The sequence below is a fragment of the Brachycentrus maculatus genome, unplaced genomic scaffold (genome assembly GCF_059751285.1).
Source record: "Brachycentrus maculatus isolate JH-2025_06_01 unplaced genomic scaffold, ASM5975128v1 h1tg000108l, whole genome shotgun sequence".
Lineage (NCBI taxonomy): Eukaryota > Metazoa > Arthropoda > Insecta > Trichoptera > Brachycentridae > Brachycentrus > Brachycentrus maculatus.
In genome coordinates this window covers 335,081-355,714 of record NW_028280861.1, presented here as the reverse complement: position 1 = coordinate 355,714, position 20,634 = coordinate 335,081, and the positions used below count along the sequence as shown (strand labels likewise).

The following is a 20,634-nucleotide window of genomic DNA, read 5'->3' as shown; positions in this document are numbered from 1 at the left end:
TGGCACTACTTAGTAAGGTAGGGTAGGTACTGGTTGCGTTTTTATATCTCACGCGGGTAAGTTAGGATAGGCACTGCTTTTCTACCTATATGGAAGGCACGCCCCTGGCCACAGCTTATATGCCTACATGAAATTCACGCTACTGGGCGCGGTCTAGTCAGGACCGGGAAAGTCTTGTGTGAATGAAGTGTGTCTGATAGTTGGGCGCAGTCAGGTCATAAGCGGGAATGATGTGCGGGTGTGTATGAGGACATGTGGAGACAAGAGGTACCTAAGTGTGTCGATGAGTTGGCACAGAGCATGTCTGATAGTTGGGCGCAGTCAGGTCATAAGTAGGAATGATGTGTGGGTGTGTATGAGGACATGTGGAGACAAGAGGTACCTAAGTGTGTCGATGAGTTGGCACAGAGCATGTCTGATAGTTGGGCGCAGTCAGGTCATAAGTGGGAATGATGTGCGGGTGTGTATGAGGACATGTGGAGACAAGAGGTACCTAAGTGTGTCGATGAGTTGGCACAGAGCATGTCTGATAGTTGGGCGCAGTCAGGTCATAAGTGGGAATGATGTGCGGGTGTGTATGAGAACATGTGGAGACAAGAGGTACCTAAGTGTCGATGAGTTGGCACAGAGCATGTCTGATAGTTGGGCGCAGTCAGGTCATAAGTAGGAATGATGTGCGGGTGTGTGTGAGGACATGTGGAGACAAGAGGTACCTAAGTGTGTCGATGAGTTGGCACAGAGCATGTCTGATAGTTGGGCGCAGTCAGGTCATAAGTAGGAATGATGTGCGGGTGTGTGTGAGGACATGTGGAGACAAGAGGTACCTAAGTGTGTCGATGAGTTGGCACAGAGCATGTCTGATAGTTGGGCGCAGTCAGGTCATAAGTGGGAATGATGTGCGGGTGTGTATGAGAACATGTGGAGACAAGAGGTACCTAAGTGTCGATGAGTTGGCACAGAGCATGTCTGATAGTTGGGCGCAGTCAGGTCATAAGTGGGAATGATGTGCGGGTGTGTATGAGAACATGTGGAGACAAGAGGTACCTAAGTGTCGATGAGTTGGCACAGAGCATGTCTGATAGTTGGGCGCAGTCAGGTCATAAGTGGGAATGATGTGCGGGTGTGTATGAGAACATGTGGAGACAAGAGGTACCTAAGTGTCGATGAGTTGGCACAGAGCATGTCTGATAGTTGGGCGCAGTCAGGTCATAAGTGGGAATGATGTGCGGGTGTGTATGAGGACATGTGGAGACAAGAGGTACCTAAGTTTGTCGATGAGTTGGCACAGAGCATGTCTGATAGTTGGGCGCGGTTAGGTCATAAGTAGGAATGATGTGCGGATGTGTATGAGAACATGTGGAGACAAAAGGTACCTAAGTATGTCGATGAGTTGGCACAGAGCATGTCTGATAGTTGGGCGCAGTCAGGTCATAAGTAGGAATGATGTGTGGGTGTGTGGGTGTGGGTGTGTGAGGTTTTGGAGAGGAGAGGTACCTGCGTATGTTGATATATTGGTATTTTATTTATTGTTTCGGCGTTAACTTTGTGGTAAGACATGTTACAATGATTAAAGAAAACACTTGTTTTTTACCACTTGAGTTTTATTATGGACTACATGTTTCAGAAGTTAAACTTCCATCATTCAGGTCTGTATTCATTATACAATCAATCATTCAGGTATGTATTCATTATGAATGATGGTTTAACTTCTGAAACATGTAGTCTATAATAAAACTCAAGTGGTAAAAAACAAGTGTTTTCTTTAATCATTGATATATTGGCACAGAGCATGCCTGCGCAGTTGGGTCATGAGTGGGAACGATGTGCGGGTGTGTATGAGACACGCGGAGAGGAGATATACCTATATAAGTCAATGTATTGGCACAGAGCATGTCTGATAGTTGGGAGCAGTTCACGAGTGATAATGACATGCGGGTGTGAGTGATGAGATTCCTACCTGCACGGCGACGCCTTGCAGCGCGTGCTGCTGCACGGGCGAGCGCAGCAGGTTGGGCGCCCACACGATGGCCATGTTGCGCGCCGTCATGCCCGTGCTGGCGCCCAGCAGGGACATGCGGTGCAGGTGGCGCATCAGGTAAGCCAGGGTCCTGCGCCCAAACGGTGCCACAAGAGGTCAGATCGATAAAGAGATTGAATGACCTCTCCAGCGAGCGACCCCGTGCGGAATTAAGACATAAAAAAACATGCTCTCCAAGCATTTATGTAAGCACTGTAGTTTGTAGCTTATTTTAGCACTTTTAATGTAATTTTATTTCCTAACGGCCTCACTAAGCATAGCTCGTGACAAGACGTTCAAATACATTATTTTAAAAAATATAATAGAAAATATAATAAGAGGACATATATTGCTCATTCCTTTCAAGTGTCGGGTTGTGGTCCCGTGGTTAGTGTCGCAGACTCTCAAGTCCGAGTTTCTCGGTTGGAACCCACTCTACAACAATTTGATACCTATTTCTAATAATGAGCCGCTTAGGCTCACAGAAATAGTATGAAATAGAAATATTTGTGTGAATAATAAAAACACAAATACTTTTCTCTTAAAAAAATATATTAAATCAATTGTCATAAATTAAACCCTGAAGAGGGCGACAGGTTGTTGCCGAAACTACTTGGTTAATAAAAATGTGAGTGGATCAAAAAACAAAGTCTTTTTATTTCTCTAAATAATATATCACTATTATCCACAAAGTTAATGCTTTCAATATTCAAAACTAAATTATAAAAGTTGATATGAACAAAATACACATTGCAACAATAACTATTTGTAGTTTATATTAGCACTTTTAATTTTATTTTATTTCTGATAATACCTATTGTATTCTTGCCAGTGGCCTTTATTATAACATAAAATATAATGTATACCCACACACAGGCCATGCCTCTGTGGAATATTTTTTGGCATTAAAATTTTATATTTATTTCGACATGATTCATTGTTTCCCTGACAGGCGACACTTAATGTCACAATACGTTCATTATTGTAGACCAAATACAGATAAATCTCTTTTTTGTACTGGGCTCAAGTAACACATCAAAGTTCAAGCAGCCCCCTTCTACGGTACTTGTAATTTTAATACATTGTGATATGCAAAATAATTTAAAAAGAAATAAATAAATAAAAATAACAGGGGGGCTTTGCGTGTTATTTCTTTTAGTAAAAAAATGAATACTATCTTGTCTAAAATCTCAATATAGATGAGATTTCAAAAAAAAAATATGATAAATAACTCCTGTAATTGGAGATAATCCAGATATGTGAACAAGTATTTGGACACACTCAACATGTCGTTCATCCCGAGTAATGTCTCAGCATGGTGGCACTGCAGTTGCTCACCTGTAGTGGGGGGGCGGCAGCTTGACGACAGTCTCCCGCATGCGGAGCAGCTTCTCCGCGTCGTCCAGGCGCCGCGGGGGCTCCTCGCCCTCGGCCCCCTCCCCGGCGGGCTCGCCCTGCACGGCCGCCACGAAGCACGAGTACAGCTGGTACGTGCACAGCGGGTTGGGCAGCTCCCTGGCGACACAAGAGGACTGTGAATAGGGCATCCTCGAGGGATCTAAACTCGTTTGTGGACTGTGAATAAGACATTCTCGAGGTATCTACACTCGTTTGTAGGTAGACCCCTGGCAAGTGTGTCAATGATATTACAATATTAAAACATGGACTGTCGGGCAGGCAGAACGGGGGAGTCTGGAGGCGTTTTAGATGTGGTGCTACAGGCGCTTGTTGGGGATTGATCAGTTGGAACATGTAGGTAACAACGAGGTATCAAGCAGGACTGGGGAGTCTAGATGCTTACTAAATACAGTAGCACCTGGCTCAATTCCCCCAAAGAGAATTGAGCCAGGTAGGGATTTTGGTGCTACCATAATGCAAGAGCGAGACAACTAAACTACTGGCTTTTGTTTGATCTAGTGTTTCCGCGCTCGGTAGCCGCATGACGGCGCATCAGAAAGGACGGCCACACGTGACTCAGGCGAGCTGTGTACTACGACTTCCACACACCTGAAGTACATCTTGAGCAGCGAGGCGACGGCGTGCACGTCCTGCGGCGGCTCGCCGGGCGGCGGCGGGCGCTCCTCGTCGAAGGCGCGGCGTAGGCGCTGCGTGGCGCTGGACGCCCCCGACAGGCGGTAGATGCCGTCCACGCGGCCGTGGCGCTCTATGGCGGCCGCGCAGCTGGCCAGCACGGCGGGCACGCGGCGCGCCGAGTTGAGCAGGTGCTCGCCCAGGTCGCAGCCGAACACGCGTTCGCGCAGGATGCCCTGGCGGCGAAGCGCGCGCCGGCTCGGCCGCGCCAGGATGAAGCTGCGGAAGAGCGAGATGAGCTTGCCGTGCCGGCGCAGCACGGGCTTGATGGGCGGCATGGCGCCCACCACGGGCGGCGCGCGCGACAGGTGGCGCGGCACCTTGTCCCCGATCACGGCCACGCACTGCTGCGGGAAGAAGCCCACGCGGAACCCGCGCTTGCCCCGCCACCACGTCGACTCCGAGGGACCTGCGCATGAGAGTATGTCTCACTTTCATATACATCGTAAGGTTAGGTTAGGTTAGGTTAGGTTAGGTTAGATTTGCTAGCCTATAATAAAGAAGCCAAGAGAGTATAATATATCGCTCACTCCTTTCAAGAACGTCATAATCAAAAAACTTTATTTTTCAGGTATTTTAATGTACATTCTTTTTCTTCTTTTAACAGCTCTTCACCCTACAAGAGTGTTCTAGCCAGTGTCTAACAAACATTGTTGGTTTTTTAAAAAAAAAAAAAAAATTGTGCTTTGTAGGCTGTTTTAAAAAACAAGTTAAATTGTTCTTAGAATTTTGATACCTAACCTAACCTTATACTGTCCATTTCTTAAAATTTCAAATAAAGCGCGCATACACATTTGTACTATTATAAATAAAATAAAAACAGAGAAATTACATGAAAAAACCCGACATAAATAGTACAATTTAAATAAAAGGCGCAGCCACGTATACGTAGTCAACGTTCTAATTCTTACCTGGCATGTCGATGACAGATATCATGTCCCCAACTTCAAAGCTGATCTCATCCCGTGCCTAAAAAAAAACAAATAATATTAAGTTTCTTCTAACCCATATCCGCACCCCAATGGTGCATAGGGCACTGCATCATATAAACGCAGTGTTATCTTGGTTGTTAACACATGAAGGAAAGGTGATCAGCCCTCCGCTTCAGCTACCAATCCAGGGTAATATTAAATAAATATAAGAGTGAAAAAATCAATTATATTTATTTGACCCTCCCCTGGGAATCGAACCTGGGACCTCCAGAATGGTAGCCGAATTTAATTTTAATATATAAATATTACCAAAAATTGTATTTAGCTCAAAAACATTAATTCTCTCACAAATTGCCATATCGATAGATTCTTCCTTTCCCATGAACTATTGTTACATCCCCCATGAACTATTGTTGTCTCCCATAAATTATTACTGCACATGGTAAAACTATTACTTAAGTTACCTAGAATTGTATAGCCACATAAGGACCGTCAATCCATTTATTCTGCTCATTCCTATGAAAATGCCATAACTAGGCGAAACAATTGTCACAATAACATCGTACAGTGACGGCAGTAAGTTGCATACCTGAGAGACATATCTCCGGACGGAGTAAGCGGCTGCAACGGCCGGGGTGTTGATGGAGTTGGAATCCTCGCTGGCCACCAGCAGGCGGTGCCCTGTAAAAGAAACTCCTCAGTCAATAAGTGGCTAACAAATAAATGAAACTGTAAAAATTTCAACTAGAAGTGGCTGACAAATAAATGAAACTGTAAAAAACCCGGGCAAGAAGTGGCTATCAAATAAATGAAATTGAAATTGTAAAATAAACCCAAGCAAGAAGTGGTCAGTAAATAAATGAAATTGTAAAAAACCCGAGCAAGAAGTGGCTAGCAAATAAATGAAATTGTAAAAAAACCCGAGCAAGAAGTGGCTAGAAAATAAATGAAATTGTAAAAACACCCGAGCAAGAAGTGGCTAACAAATAAATGAAATTGAAAAAAACCCGACCAAGAAGTGGTCAACAAATAAATGAAAATGCAAAAAATCCAAGCAAGAAGTGTCTAACGAATAAATGAAATTTAAAAAAATAAATGCGGTATTCACCCTTGTTGTCCATCTGCAGCCAGTTGAGGATAGGTCCGCAGTTGATGGTGTCGTCCGCGATGATGCTGAAGTGGTGCAGGTAGTCCGCGATCAGGGATTGGTACGCCTCCGGGCCCTGCAGCAGCGCCTCCTCCACGCCCGCCGCCAGGTCGGGCAACCCGGACACCTTGCGGTCGTAGATGCACCTGCGGAGCCATAGGTCATTATACGCACGTCTTCCGACCCTTGCGGAATGTGTCCATAAAGGAAGTAAGTATGTTGATCTCTACATGAGAGAGTACGGCTATTATCCTTGGCTCTGCCTGACCCAGTTTCTCCAGGGTATGCTTGGCTACAACAGCTTAGAGACTAGATGGAATGTGTATTTAACGAAGCATATTTTTCCATTGTTGCGCGGTATGATGGATAATCCTGAAATTATCCGGAGCATTGGTCTGTAGTTCCCGATAGTTACCTAAGACAGCGTCGACATAGATTGTTTCACATTTCTATACACAGGACCAACCTGCCGATGGTTATGCCTGTAGGAAGACCTACCGCTATGTTGAACAATATTTCATTGGATATTGATCTGTTCTATGTGATTTCTAGACTGTAATTCAGATTTTTTGGTGTGACATATGGCAACACTGAGAACAAGGCCACAAACGAGCACTGATAGCAGTCAGCCAGCAATGCCGTAACGTCATAACGTAACATGCTCGCCGCAAGCGATGTTACGATGTTACGTTACAACAAAATGTTCCGGTCAGTCTTCACCCTTACGTTACGACCGAATGTGGACGTCAGTCCCCACCTTTACACACGTGTAACATTCACCAATTCCACCTATGATTGACAACCACACTACTCAAATTCTTGGAAGTTCTATATATATGAACCAATTTAGAAACATTGTTCTTGAATCACTAGAACTTCACTAGAGACATCTATGTTCAGATGTCAATTTTTTTTTTAAAATTGTTATTCAGATGTTAGGTAATTTTTGAATCTCAAGAATATCTCAAGAAGAAGTCGATGCTTAGTAAGGCCTGTAAATACTTAAACTACCATATTCTTTGTCATGTTCTATGTTGAGATGTCAAAAATGTAAATTGAATTGAATCGAGTCTGGGTCGGCTCACCTGTGCAGCATACTGTCCAGCATCTTGAAATTCTCGGCGCTGCGCGTGACCAGCCACTCGGAGCCGTCCTCGGCCTCCCCGCCCTTGCACTGCGGCCGCACGCTCACCGTCACCCACCCCGCTACGACACAAACACGATACACATAAACTTTATAAAATAAAACAACTTTGTTCAACTAACTATGAGTATTTTTCATTAATTGATTCGGCAGTCACTTTGTGGTAAAATCTATCCATTTTTAATTAATGTTTTACTTAGTCAATAACCACTATTTCTTAAAATTTACTGTGACACGTGTTTTGATGCATTCCGCATCATTTTCATTATTTCCGCATACGGTGTTTGAAAATAATGCGGAATGCATCGAAACACGTGTCACAGCAGATTTTAAGAAATAGTGGTATTTATTAAGTAAAACATTAATTAAAAATTACTATGAGTATTTCAATGTTTTTGAATTTAGTACATAAACCCTGATGATGACAAGGTTCTTGTCGAAACAGGTTGGATAAAGTGTTCCAATCAAAAGTGGTTAAAACAAAGTTGTTTTATTTTATAAAGTTTATAAAATGTGCCACAAAGTATCTGCCAAAAACATTCAAGAAACGAAACACATAATTCATATCACATGTAATTTTTTGATGATAGAAGGTGAAAAAATTGGTCGGTTAATACAAAGCCATGATCAAGATTAAGTACCGTCTTCTTCGTGCTGCGGCGGCGTGGCGCCCTCCACGGCGCGCACGTGCAGCCCGCCCAGCCGCACGCGCTCGTAGTGGAAGTGCGCGCACTCCTCCAGGCGCGGGAAGCGCGCGCCCTCCCCGGAGCCCGGGAGCCCCGCGGGCGCGCTGCGCGACATGAGCCCCGACCAGGCGCCCCAGCCTGCCAAGGGAGGAGGGGAATCATGAGACGGGACACCAAACGGACGAGAGAAATATGAGATATATTTTTTTCAATCTTAATATAATAAAATAGCTAAGTACTTTTTTTCCGGCTAAAGCCGTAGTGATTTAAAGTCAGTGCATTTTGCCATTTCACCACGAATAGACTGAATGACTATTATGCGCGTCGTAGGTTCGGTGAATGGGCCGAAAACAATATTCAGCTTGATCCTCTTTTTCAACACAAAATTTTGTTCACCTAGGAGGCACATTTTTGGTTAAGTGGCTATGTCAATAAGCAGAATCGCCGAATTCGGAGTGGAGAAAACCCAGAAGCCTTTGTCGAGACGCCCTTACATTAATTTAAAGTCACTGTTTGGTGTGCCTTACGGGCAGGTGGAATCATTGGCTCATATTTTTTTGTTAAGGTCAATGGAGAGCGCTACAGAACCATGATTACCGACTTCTTTGTACCTCATTTGAATGGCATTGATGTGAAAGAGCTATGGTATCAACAAGATGGCGCAACATGCCACCATCAATTTATCGTAGGAAATTTTAATTTGTATACCTCTAAAAAAACATTCTATACATAATATATAGAACAAATAATTTTTTTTAGAATAATAATTTCTAAATATATATTTAAAAATATTACAACTTAAATAACAAAGACTGCCTTTAACTTTTTTAAATAATATTAATATTGTCAGTTAAAAAATAAACCTTTTCTTCCAATAATAAATGAATATTTTATTGTATAAGGAATGCCGTATATTACCGCTTGCTTCATCGTTATCGGTCTGGTATTCCAGGCTGCAATCCTGCACGGACTTCCGGTCCACGTCTCCCGAGAAGTGGACAGACCTGTGACGGGAAAAAAACAGTTTGATAATAATAACGATAACATTTCGTCTCACCAATAGATGTCTCTAGTTAAAATTCTAGTGATTCAAGCACAATGTTTCGAAATTAAATCATATATATATATATATATATATATATATATATATATATATATATATATATATATATATATATATATATATATATATATATATATATATATATATATTTATATATATATATATATATGTCTCTAGTTAAAATTCTAGTGATTCAAGCACAATGTTTCGAAATTAAATCATATATATATATATATATATATATATATATATATATATATATATATATATATATATATATATATATATATATATATATATATATATATATATATATATATATATATATATATATATATATATATATATATATATATATATATATATATATATATATATATATATATATATATATATATATATATATATATATATATATATATATATATATATATATATATATATATATATATATATATATATATATATATATATATATATATATATATATATATATATATATATATATATATATATATATATATATATATATATATATATATATATATATATATATATATATATATATATATATATATATATATATATATATATATATATATATATATATATATATATATATATATATATATATATATATATATATATATATATATATATATATATATATATATATATATATATATATATATATATATATATATATATATATATATATATATATATATATATATATATATATATATATATATATATATATATATATAGAACTTCCAAGAATTTGAGAAGTGTCATTGTCAATCATGGCTAGAATAATGATGATAAAATTTCATCTCACCAATAGATGTCTCTAGTTAAAATTCTAGTGATTCAAGCAAAATGTTTTGAAATTGGATCGTATATATATAAGTAAAGAACTTCCAAGAATTTGAGCAGCGTGGTTGTCAATCATGGGTGAATCATCTATGTAGAGATGTCAGACATACATGAGAAACGCCAGAAAATATCATTTTCACTTCACCTCACATACCAATAACAGAGTTTCTGCTCAGTAAAAAGCTTCTTTTCATCTCGCTAACAGATGTCTCTAGTGAAGTTCTAGTAATTCAAGAACAACGTTTCGAAATTGGTTCATATATCGCTCACTCCTTTCAAGAACGTCATAAATCAAAAAACTTGATTTTTTAGGAGAACGTTTTTAAGTTTAAAAATGTAATACAATGTATTAAAAATAAATATAAAGCCACTTATTGAACTTTTTATTGTGCAACAGATTTTTTAGGTAAAACCTGAAAAGGCTTTTTCTCCATTTAAAAAATAAAATATATATTAAAAAAAAAAATAAACAATAACATTTCTTCAAAATCCAAAAATAACACTTTCTGCCCTGTAGCGGGTGAATATTAAGTTAAAAATATGCCGCTTTTTCTGGGATAAGTACATTTTCTGGGCATTCCGAAAACACGCATAACTGAAAATTGACAATTTTTGATTTATGACGTTCTTGAAAGGAGTGAGCGATATATAGAACTTTCAAGAATTTGAGTAGTGTGGTTGTCAATAATGCGTCAAATTGGTGAATGTTACACGTGTGCAAAGTGATCAATCAAACCAGCCTATGACGGTCGACAGCCCCGTCAATGCCCAGACTTCCATATTCTTCTTCATCTTTGATGAGATGTCAAAAAATAGTATGAATTATATTTATAATTGAAGTCCACTATATATACGTGGCTGCGCCATATATTTGGATTGTACTTTGAATGAAAGTCACTTTAAGGTTTCCGTAGACTCTTGAAATCAAAGGTACCTGTGGTAGATGGGTAGAGGCTCCGGGTCTGCGGGGGCCAGGGAGAGAGACTGGCACGACATGGCGGGGCCGAAGCCCGAGGAGCCCTGGAAAAACAAATAATAATAAAAATAAAACCCTTATCCGCACCCCAATGGTGCATAGGGCACTGCCTCATATAAACGCAGTGTTATCTTGATCGTTTACACATGAAGGAAAGGTGATCAGCCCTCCAGTACCAGTCCAGGGTAATATTAAATAAATATGACAGTGAAAAAATCACTTATATTTATTTTACCCCCCTTGGGAATCGAACCCGGGACCTCCGGAACGGTAGCCGAGCGTGCTGACCATTACACTACGGAGGCGGACAAACAAAACACATTATGATTTTTTTTAATTTCAAATTGATTTCACCAATCTGATGGAGTTTTGAATTTTGTTCTGGTTCTGTTCAAATACGTGGGCGTGGTCGGGTCAGGAGTCGGAATAATCGGCGGGCATGTATGAGGAGATACATGAATGTGGAAGAGGCGAAGAATGTTTGCAAACTCTATTTTCTCTGCCAACCCCTGCGGAGAAGCGGCGTGACGGTCAGCATGTATGAAGAGATGCGCGAACATGAAACAGGCGAAGAACATTTGCAAATACAGGCTCTCTGCCTACCCCTGCGGAGAGCGTCGCTATGGTTAGTCGGTTGGTTTGTAAATTTGATAAATAAAAAACACAATGCGAGGTCACATTACCGCAAATTGCGAGTACATTACAAATTTTAGTCATACTATGACGAACCCATACTTAAAAAAATCGTGTAACACTCAATTCTAGGAAAAAAAACACATTTCGCTCACTCCTTTCAAGAACGTCATAAATCAAAATACTTGATTTTTCAGGAGATCGTTTTTAAAGTTTGAAAATATAATACAATGTATTAAAAATAAATATCAAGCCACTTACTGAACTTTTTACTGTGTACACATCTTTTTAGGTAAAACCTGAAGGTTTTTTCTCCATTTGAAAAATATTTAGTATTTAAAAAAAAATAATTAAACAATACCTTTTCTTAAAAATGCAAAAACAACACTTTCTGCCCTGTAGCGGGTAAATATTAAGTTAAAAATATGCCTCTTTGCTGGGATATAGTACATTTTCTGGGCATTCTGAAAACATGCACAACTGAATATTTACGTTTTTTTGATTTATGACGTTCTTGAAAGGAGTGAGCGATTTGATTAGGTATTTTTTTAGTATTTCGAGTGTCAAAATCATTGTCCACAAATTCTTCATACCGAATCAAGTTACGATTTATCATTAGGGACATCTCGGCTGTCCAAACTCAAAACACAGTAAGGGTCATTTTTTTTGTAGTACGTTTTTTTTTGCATTTTTGGACTAAGTAGATTCTACTTAGTCCAAAAATGCAAAAAAACAAACTACAAAAAAATGTCCCTTACTGTGTTTTAAGTTTGGACAGCCGATCTATGATTGCATTGGATCATTTTCAGACGGGAGTAACTAATTGAACATACTCAGCCTATAAAGGATTGTATTAGACTCGTGAAGTGTTTATAACACCCGATATAATCAATATTTTCATTCATCATTTTCTTTTGGAAAATTCGCCTTCGAAAAAACGTTATTTTCGTAAGTTGGCAATGAATGACGTCACATTAACGACGGACTTAATTTAATATTGGTAACTAAGTAACTAACTGACCATCACGCCGCTTCCCCGCAGGGGTAGGCAGAGAGAATAGAGCGCCACACCACTCTGTCCTTGCAAACATTCTTCGCCTCTTCCACGTTCATGCATCTCCTCATACATACCCGCCGATTATTACGACTCCTAACCTGACCACTTTCAAGTATTTGGCATACCTGATCGTGCCATGTTTTTCTCGGTCTTCCTCTGCTTCTTTTCCCGCTAACATTCGCCTCATAAATTTGTTTTACCGTTCTTTCCTCACTCATTTGTTCCTCATGTCCAAACCATCTCAACACACCTTTCTTAATTTTATCGATAATGCTTATCTCAGCTTTGCATTCCTTCCTTATTTCACTATTCGCACATCTATCATACATCATTTTGTCGCACATTCTTCTGAGAGATCGCATTTCATTTCATATTGGTAACATTGCTAATTTCTATGTCTATGGTCCACCCTCCAACCCCCCTCCCCTCACATTTGTATACACAAACGGTAGCGTAGTGGAAAACAAACAATCCACACTACTACTATTACAGCTCTATAAACCATAGACAATATGACGTCATAAAACGTTAGATGACGGAAATTTGATGACGTACGCGAACGCACGTTTTTCGTTTTATTCAAACATCTAAAGTTTAAACCTTCATATCTCCCTTAGTTCCCTACAGATTTCAATAAGAATGTCACCGATAGTCTTAGATATTAATTTATTAGCCAATAATCCAATGATCCGAAGAAAGATGGACAAAAGCACACGCCAATCATCGTTTTAAAACGCTAACTGACGTGCCGGACGGTAAAATTCCGTGTCGTGCACAAACGCCCTAAGGGTCTGATTATCCGGTGATGTCATAATTTGAGAAGACAGAAGCGCTAGTATGCGTCGAGTGTTGACCTAAGCCGTACAATACGGTCTGCGTACAAGTGTCTTGTTTACGCTTCACGGGCGACGCGAGAGCCACACGCGATCGTCACGCCTGCGGCCTTTGATATACCCAGCCCTCGATTTACGCTATATAGCATTCCCGCGATCTGCGTCTAACGCGGACAAGAGAAAACCATGTAGTGCGATGAGACGCACAGTAATCGGTATTATAGGTTACAAATGGCCACCAATTTACACGATCGGGCCACTATTTGGTGCGATGTGTTGCATAATATTCATATTGCAGGTTTTCTTCTAACCCTCATCCACACCCAATGGTGCATAGGGCACTGCATCATATAAACACAGTGTTATTTGACCGTTAACACACGAAGGAGAGGTGATCAGCCCTCAGCTTCAGGTACCAGTCCAGGGTAGTATTGAATAAATATTAGAGTGAAAAAATCACTTATATTTATTTGACCCCTCCTTTGGAATCGAACCCGGGACCTCCGGAACGGTAGCCGAGCGTGCTGACCATTACACTACGGAGGGGGACAAAACAGGTTTTTACGTAAAAGTAAGTATCAACAACAAAAAAAACACGTACATAAATACATTTCTCAATTTTTAATTTATTTTTATTTCTTTCTTTAATTGGCTTGTATTTCGCTAATATAATATTATCATAGTCAGCACGCTCAGCTACCGTTCTGGAGGTCCCGGGTTCGATCCCAGGGGGGGGGGTCAAATGAATAAAGGTGATTTTTTCACTCTAATATTTATTCAATATTACCCTGGACTGGAACCTGAAGCTGAGGGCTGATCACGTTTCCTTAGTGTGTTAACGATCCAGATAACACTGTGTTTGTTTAATGCAGTGCCCTATGCACCATTAAGGTGCGGATAAGGGTTTGAATTTGATTAAGCATTTCATTGCACACATCTGAATGATGTGTGACACAGATGAAGCTTTTAGTAAAACCATCCATAGAAAAACGTATTGTGGAAAAGTTTAAACGTTGCAAACATCTGTTACAATCTCTAAACGAAAGTTGATCAGTGTCCAATGTAGTTCATCGAGTGCGGTGACGCGAGATCCGAGAACCGAGAGCCGAGATCCGTTACCGATACGAGTCAGAGAAAGTAACCGTTCGTCTGTAACCGTTCAGTGGCAGTTGCCGGCAGTGTTGCCATATCGCTCACTCCTTTCAAGAACGTCATAAATCAAAAAACTTTTTTAAAGAACTCAGAAGAACGTTTTTAAAGTTCGAAAATAAAATACAATGTATTGAAAATAAATATCAAGCCACTTATTTAACTTTTTACTGTGCAACAGATCTTTTTAGGTAAAACCTGAATATTTTTTCTCCATTTGAAAAATATTTAGTATTTTTAAAAAATAATTGAACAATACCTTTTCTTCCGAATGCAAAAACAACACTTTCTGCCCTGTAGCGGGTAAATATTGAGTTAAAAATATGCCGCTTTTGCTGGGATATAGTACATTTTCTGGGCATTACGAAAACATGCAAAACTCAAAATTGACGATTTTTTATTTACGACGTTCTTGAAAGGAGTGAGCGATATATGCAGACTAATCTGTATTGATACAGAGTTTAGGCTGCCGTTACAGATGACAGATTTTACTATTAGGTAGTACTTTTTAGTTTTATACACATTTTTGGAATTGAACATAGTATATGATAAAATAGAAGAATGAAAATATGTATAGATTCGAGCACGATCAATATTTGATAATAAGTACTGAATCGTTGGAAGGATTATTACTATCAAAACAACTACAATGATCCATGCTACAAACTAAAAGAAGAAAAGGATTTGATTTCTAAAATTAATTAAAAAATGTGTATAAAAATAAATTTTATATTTTGGGTTATTGATTCTATACAGATATAGGCGTCTAGCTACACTGCCAAGTTGGCACCACTGAAAAATACGAATTCGCTACGGAGATTCCCGAACGAAATCAACAAAAGCGGCCAGCCGAAGAGAAGAGGCCGAGATTCGCCTGCATCGCTTGGTTCTAACGGACGTGTATCTAGCTTCACATTTTTACTTCTATATTTCATTAATTAATTAGATTAAATATTAATTATAATTATCAATAGTAATTGAAGTGTGCGAGCTTATATAAATAAACGATCTGTAAGTAAGAATTCTTTAAACATCCTTTTCTGGCTTCCCGTTACAATATCGCACACACACACGAGGTGACCAAACAGATTTCTAGACTGTTTGTATAAGATTTTTTGGTTTGGCATATGGCAATACTGGTTGCCGGTCTGACGGTTATTACTTAATTCGACTTAGTTACTTAATTCGGTTTTTTGATTCGATCATTCAAAGCTAATCACACCGACCAGTGCACAAATTTACTTGAGAAATGTGTATTAGTAACTCCTTAAATGGGTGTTTTTTTAGAGGTATACTAATTCAATTTTCCCGCAATAAATTGATGGTGGCACCCGCCGTGTGGCATGTTGCGCCATCTTGTTGAAACCACAGCTCTGTCACGTCAATGCCATTCAACTGAGGTACGAAGAAGTCAGTAATCGTGGTTCTGTAGCGCTCTCCATTGACCGTAACATTCTGCACGACATTGTCTTTAAAAAAATATGGGCCAATGATTCCACCTGCCCATAAAACACACCAAACAGCGATTTTTAATGGATGCAAGGGCGTCTCGACAAGGCTTCTGCCAAATTTTAACCAAATTTTGCGTTGGAAAAGAGGATCAAGCTGAATATTGTTTCGGCATTATTACATCATAGCAACATCCTTTCCTACGTCGACTAAAAATGTATACAGAAGGTACCTAAAATAAAATGTTTGGGAAACAGTGGTGTAGACATTGACACTGACTGTCGATAAGGCCCGATGACCGCAGTCAATTATGATACGAAGATAGCGGTGAAAGATAACGCCTCATTGTAAATTAAATTCCTAGAATTTTAAACGCGTGAATTTGATTAAAATAAAGGTATAAATCACAGGTTCCCAAACTTTTTTAGTCTGGCACCCTCCTAAGAATGTTTGCAAATACAGAGCGGTGTGGCATCCTATTCTGTATGCTTACCCTTGAAGGGAACCTTACCTAAACGGGGCTTACTCTTGGCTTTTTACTAAGCAGAAACTCTTATATTAGTATGTGAGGTCCGAATCCTGGATTATAATCGCACACATGAGAAACGCCATAAAATACCATTTAAAAAAAATAGTAAGAAAATAACTCCTGTAATTGGAGATAATCCAGATTTTGTGAACAAGTATTTGGACACACTCAAAATGTTGTATATAACTAATAAACAAAAGATTTTAAAAAACTTTTTACAAAAATGCAACAAAAAAAGTTTTGTTTCAATTAATCTGTTCGATACTGTATTTATGCTTTTTTATATTAAAAAACTGGAGTTACACAAAAATTTGTGCATTTTTTCCATTGCATGTTGCACGCGACATATACATACTGGAAAAAATATTTTTTGGCCCAAAAAGGTTCGCTATCCCTGCTTTATACGATTCCCAATAAATCGTGATAAGACGTCATACCGAGAACACGAGAGAAAAGATAAGATTAGGATGTGGAAATGTTCGTGAGGCCGAGGAGTGTCTGCTTAATGAAAATATATCGAACAGAGGCAAGTAGAAAAGAGAGGAAAAGATAGCAAAGTTCGCCCGAAATATCGATCTCGCACGAAAAAAGAAAATAGGTCATTTTGCGAGATGTGAGGGAGTTCTGAGCGTGATGTGGGGGAGCTATGAGCGAGCTGTGAGTGACCTTGGGTTGAAATACTACTTCTACTACTGTGAATTTACATTTATTAGCCTTCAATGTCCCTATCACTGCCAATCCAAATAAATAAAAGTTTGTAAATTCATTACCAGGTTTCAATGAAAAAAGAAATGAGGTTATTTTGCGAGATGTGGGGGAGTTGTAAGTAAGTTGAGAGCGAGATGTGGGGAAGCTATGAGCGAGCTGTGGGTGACCTTGGGTTAGACTACTACTACTGCTGCAACTACTACCATCACGCAGTTTCAACGCGGAGGCAGGCAGAGAGGAAGGAACGCCACACTCTTATGTCCTGACATACACTCCTAGTAGCTTCCTTCACATCATGCATCTAGTCATGAATGCTATGTCATGGATGACGACCGTCATAGGCTGGTTTAAGTGATCACTTTACACAAGTGTAACTCTTCACTAGAGACATCTATTGGTGAGATGAAAATAAGCTTTTTATTGAGCAGAAACTCTTTTACTAGTATGTGAGGTTCGAATCCTGGATTATAATCACACACATGAGAAACGCCAGAAAATATCATTTTTATTTTTATTATTAAAGCTTACAATTTGACCAGATAATTTATTTACAACAGTTTGAGTGTGTCCCAGACTTCCATATTCTTCTTCATCTTTGATGAGATGAAAAAAAATAATATGAAAATAACTCCTGTAATTGGAGATAATCCAGATTTTGTGAACAAGTATTTGGACACACTCAAAATGTTGTTTTTATAGGGTTCAAAGAGTTGCTATAAGCGTAAGTCTTAAGTATTGTTATAATTATTATTATTTTTAAGGAGAACAGTAAACTAACGAACTAACTTACCATCACGCCGCTTCCCCGCAGGGGTAGGCAGAGAGAATCGAACGCCACACCACTCTGTCTTTGCAAAAATTCTTTGCCTCTTGTACATTCATGCATCTCCTCATACACTCTTGACTCTTGACCCGGCCGCTTTTAAGTATTTGCCTTCCTCTGCTTCTTTTTCCAACCACATTCGCCTCATAAATTTGTTTAACCGTTCTTTCCTCACTCATACGTTCCCATGTCCAAACCATCTTTCTTAAACACACCTTTCTTAATTTTATCGATACTGCTTATCTCAGCCTTACATTCTTTCCTTATTTCATCATTCGAACATCTATCAAACATCGTTTTGCCAAACATTCGTCTGAGGGATCGCATTGCGACTGCATTCAGTCTGCTTTCATCCTTCTTTTGCCAACTCCATGCTTGGCTTCCATACATGAGGGTTGGCATCAGAACTCCATTGTGTACTGCCAGTTTAGCTTTCGCTGATAGATTTTTATTTGCTAAAACTGCTTTTGGTGCACCATTCACTCTGTTCCCAGCATTTATTGAAATCAATTACAAAACTCTTGATTATATATTGATATTGATAAAAATTCAAACGCATGCTCGCTGAATTAATTACTTCCAAAAGGAGAGTGTTAGAAATCGGACAGCAACAATGAGTCTAAGAAAAAAAACACACCAAAAAAAAACTATGGCCCATGGTACACTTTTTGCTGGATCATCCGGTACAGCTAAAACCTCGGTCGGAGTTTAACGGCCAACCGCGGTTTCGGGTATACAAAATTCCCAGCCCCAACTGCCGGCCGAAGTTCCGAACCGTCGGGCAACAAGAAAAAAAACGATTCTCGCATATGGCTATAGCAGTGACATATGGTGAATGAATGATTTTACGAGAGTGAATTCAATGAGCTACACGCTTGTTCAAGTCGAAGCTCCTTAACCTTCCCCTGTGATATGTCGTTCACTCCTATCAACGTCATATATCAAAAATCGACAATCTTCAGTTGTTCCTATTTTCGGAATGCCCAGAAAATGTACTATATCCCAGCAAAATCGGCATATTTTTAACATAATATTTACCCGCTACAGGGCAGAAAGTGTTGTTTTTGCATTTTATAGATAATATATTGTTTAATTATTTTTTTAAATATACTAAATATTTTTCAAATTGAGAAAAAGCATTCAGGTTTTACCTAAAAAGATCTGTTGCACAGTAAAAAGTTAAACAAGTGGCTTGATGTTTATTTTTAATACATTGTATTATATTTTTAACCTTTAAAAACGATCTCTTGAAAAATGAAGTTTTTTAAATACGACGTTGTTGAAAGGAGTGAGCGATGTATTTACTACAACTCAACTTTTAAAATGAGAATATCAATATAAAATATAATGGGTAAGCCCTCACAATTTTTTTATTCATCAGTAATATGATTATGAATTACATAAAGTTATTATAATACAAAGTAATTCATTTGCAGCGACGGAAATAAATAATTCATGAAAAATCGGAGATAAAATCATTAACACACAAACGTTTTTCATTGTGTGCGTGCGTGGACGTGTTTTGCGTATACGCCCATCTCGCAACGCAATTACTGCGCAGATTGTCTTACGCGGCGGTCGTGTCGCTACGCTAGCTATTGCGGCTACTTGCGATGTATTTTTTTCTCATTTTCAGATACGTAGCAGAACTAACATTACAAAATTGCTACATTTCAATTTCATGGTTTCATTTCATTTCAACTATGGTCTTTAAAAGCACCATTTAAGTATATTCACATTTTTCTTGTTTTTAAACCACATTTTCATATATGGTGTACAAAATACATATCACCGGTGCACGCGGAAGTTTTTAGCACCGAAAGGGAAAGTACCTTGCCGCCGTCATGGAGTACCTAGCTGCCAAGGTGTTGGAAATGCCCATCAATGCCTCCAGTGACAACAAGAAGACCAGCATTACCTCCGCCATCTGCAGTTGAATATCCACAATGACGGGACACAGTGAGGCGTCCTGTCCAACATCTTGGCCATGCTCCAGCCCAAGAAGACCGAGAAGAAAGCGCAACGATACGGCGGCTCCACTTTCCTGACTCAGCCCATTGACGACGTTTTTCATTAATATATATTTTTTTAAATTTTCTCTCATTATCATTTTCATATAATAAATCCATATCTGTATAAGCGCCCTTGAGGTAGTTTTTTTACGAAAATGGCGCTATATAAATCATCCAAAATTATTATTATTATTACTACCCTCTGATTGCAAACAGCTATATGTGGTATCAAACGTATTGCCCAAAATCACTAGTCTGTTTTTGGTTGGTTGGAAGATATTGCTTTTTAGCAATAAGCCCGCCAATGTACTTATTTCTTTTCTGTTCATAAAGTTCAAATAAATACATTTCAAATGAAAAACCTGTATAGCTTCATGGGTGCTTTTAAAGTAGGGCAATATTTTCGCGTTGTGCGTACTCCGTAGGTAGTGTGTATATACTCAGCTGTACATATATAGAAGCCTCGGGAGAATAATGGCAAAAGGGTTCGGCTGCACATATAAATGTCA

At 38.9% G+C, this 20,634-nt stretch overlaps 1 protein-coding gene across 1 annotated transcript in view; it reads right to left on the bottom strand.

The window, feature by feature from the left end:
• CdGAPr (GTPase-activating protein CdGAPr) overlaps nt 1-20,634 on the bottom strand; it is a 44,067-nt gene that overhangs the window by 14,988 nt on the left and 8,445 nt on the right. Inside the window, exons 2-11 of the mRNA XM_088259040.1 lie at nt 10,891-10,976; nt 8,936-9,021; nt 7,973-8,155; nt 7,273-7,393; nt 6,149-6,333; nt 5,630-5,721; nt 5,020-5,077; nt 4,025-4,517; nt 3,356-3,532; nt 1,958-2,108 (exon numbers count right to left, since the gene is read on the bottom strand). Coding sequence (XP_088115166.1) covers nt 1,958-2,108; nt 3,356-3,532; nt 4,025-4,517; nt 5,020-5,077; nt 5,630-5,721; nt 6,149-6,333; nt 7,273-7,393; nt 7,973-8,155; nt 8,936-9,021; nt 10,891-10,952 — 1,608 coding nt within the window. The 5' untranslated portion in view covers nt 10,953-10,976. The remainder of the gene's footprint in view (nt 1-1,957; nt 2,109-3,355; nt 3,533-4,024; nt 4,518-5,019; nt 5,078-5,629; nt 5,722-6,148; nt 6,334-7,272; nt 7,394-7,972; nt 8,156-8,935; nt 9,022-10,890; nt 10,977-20,634) is intronic.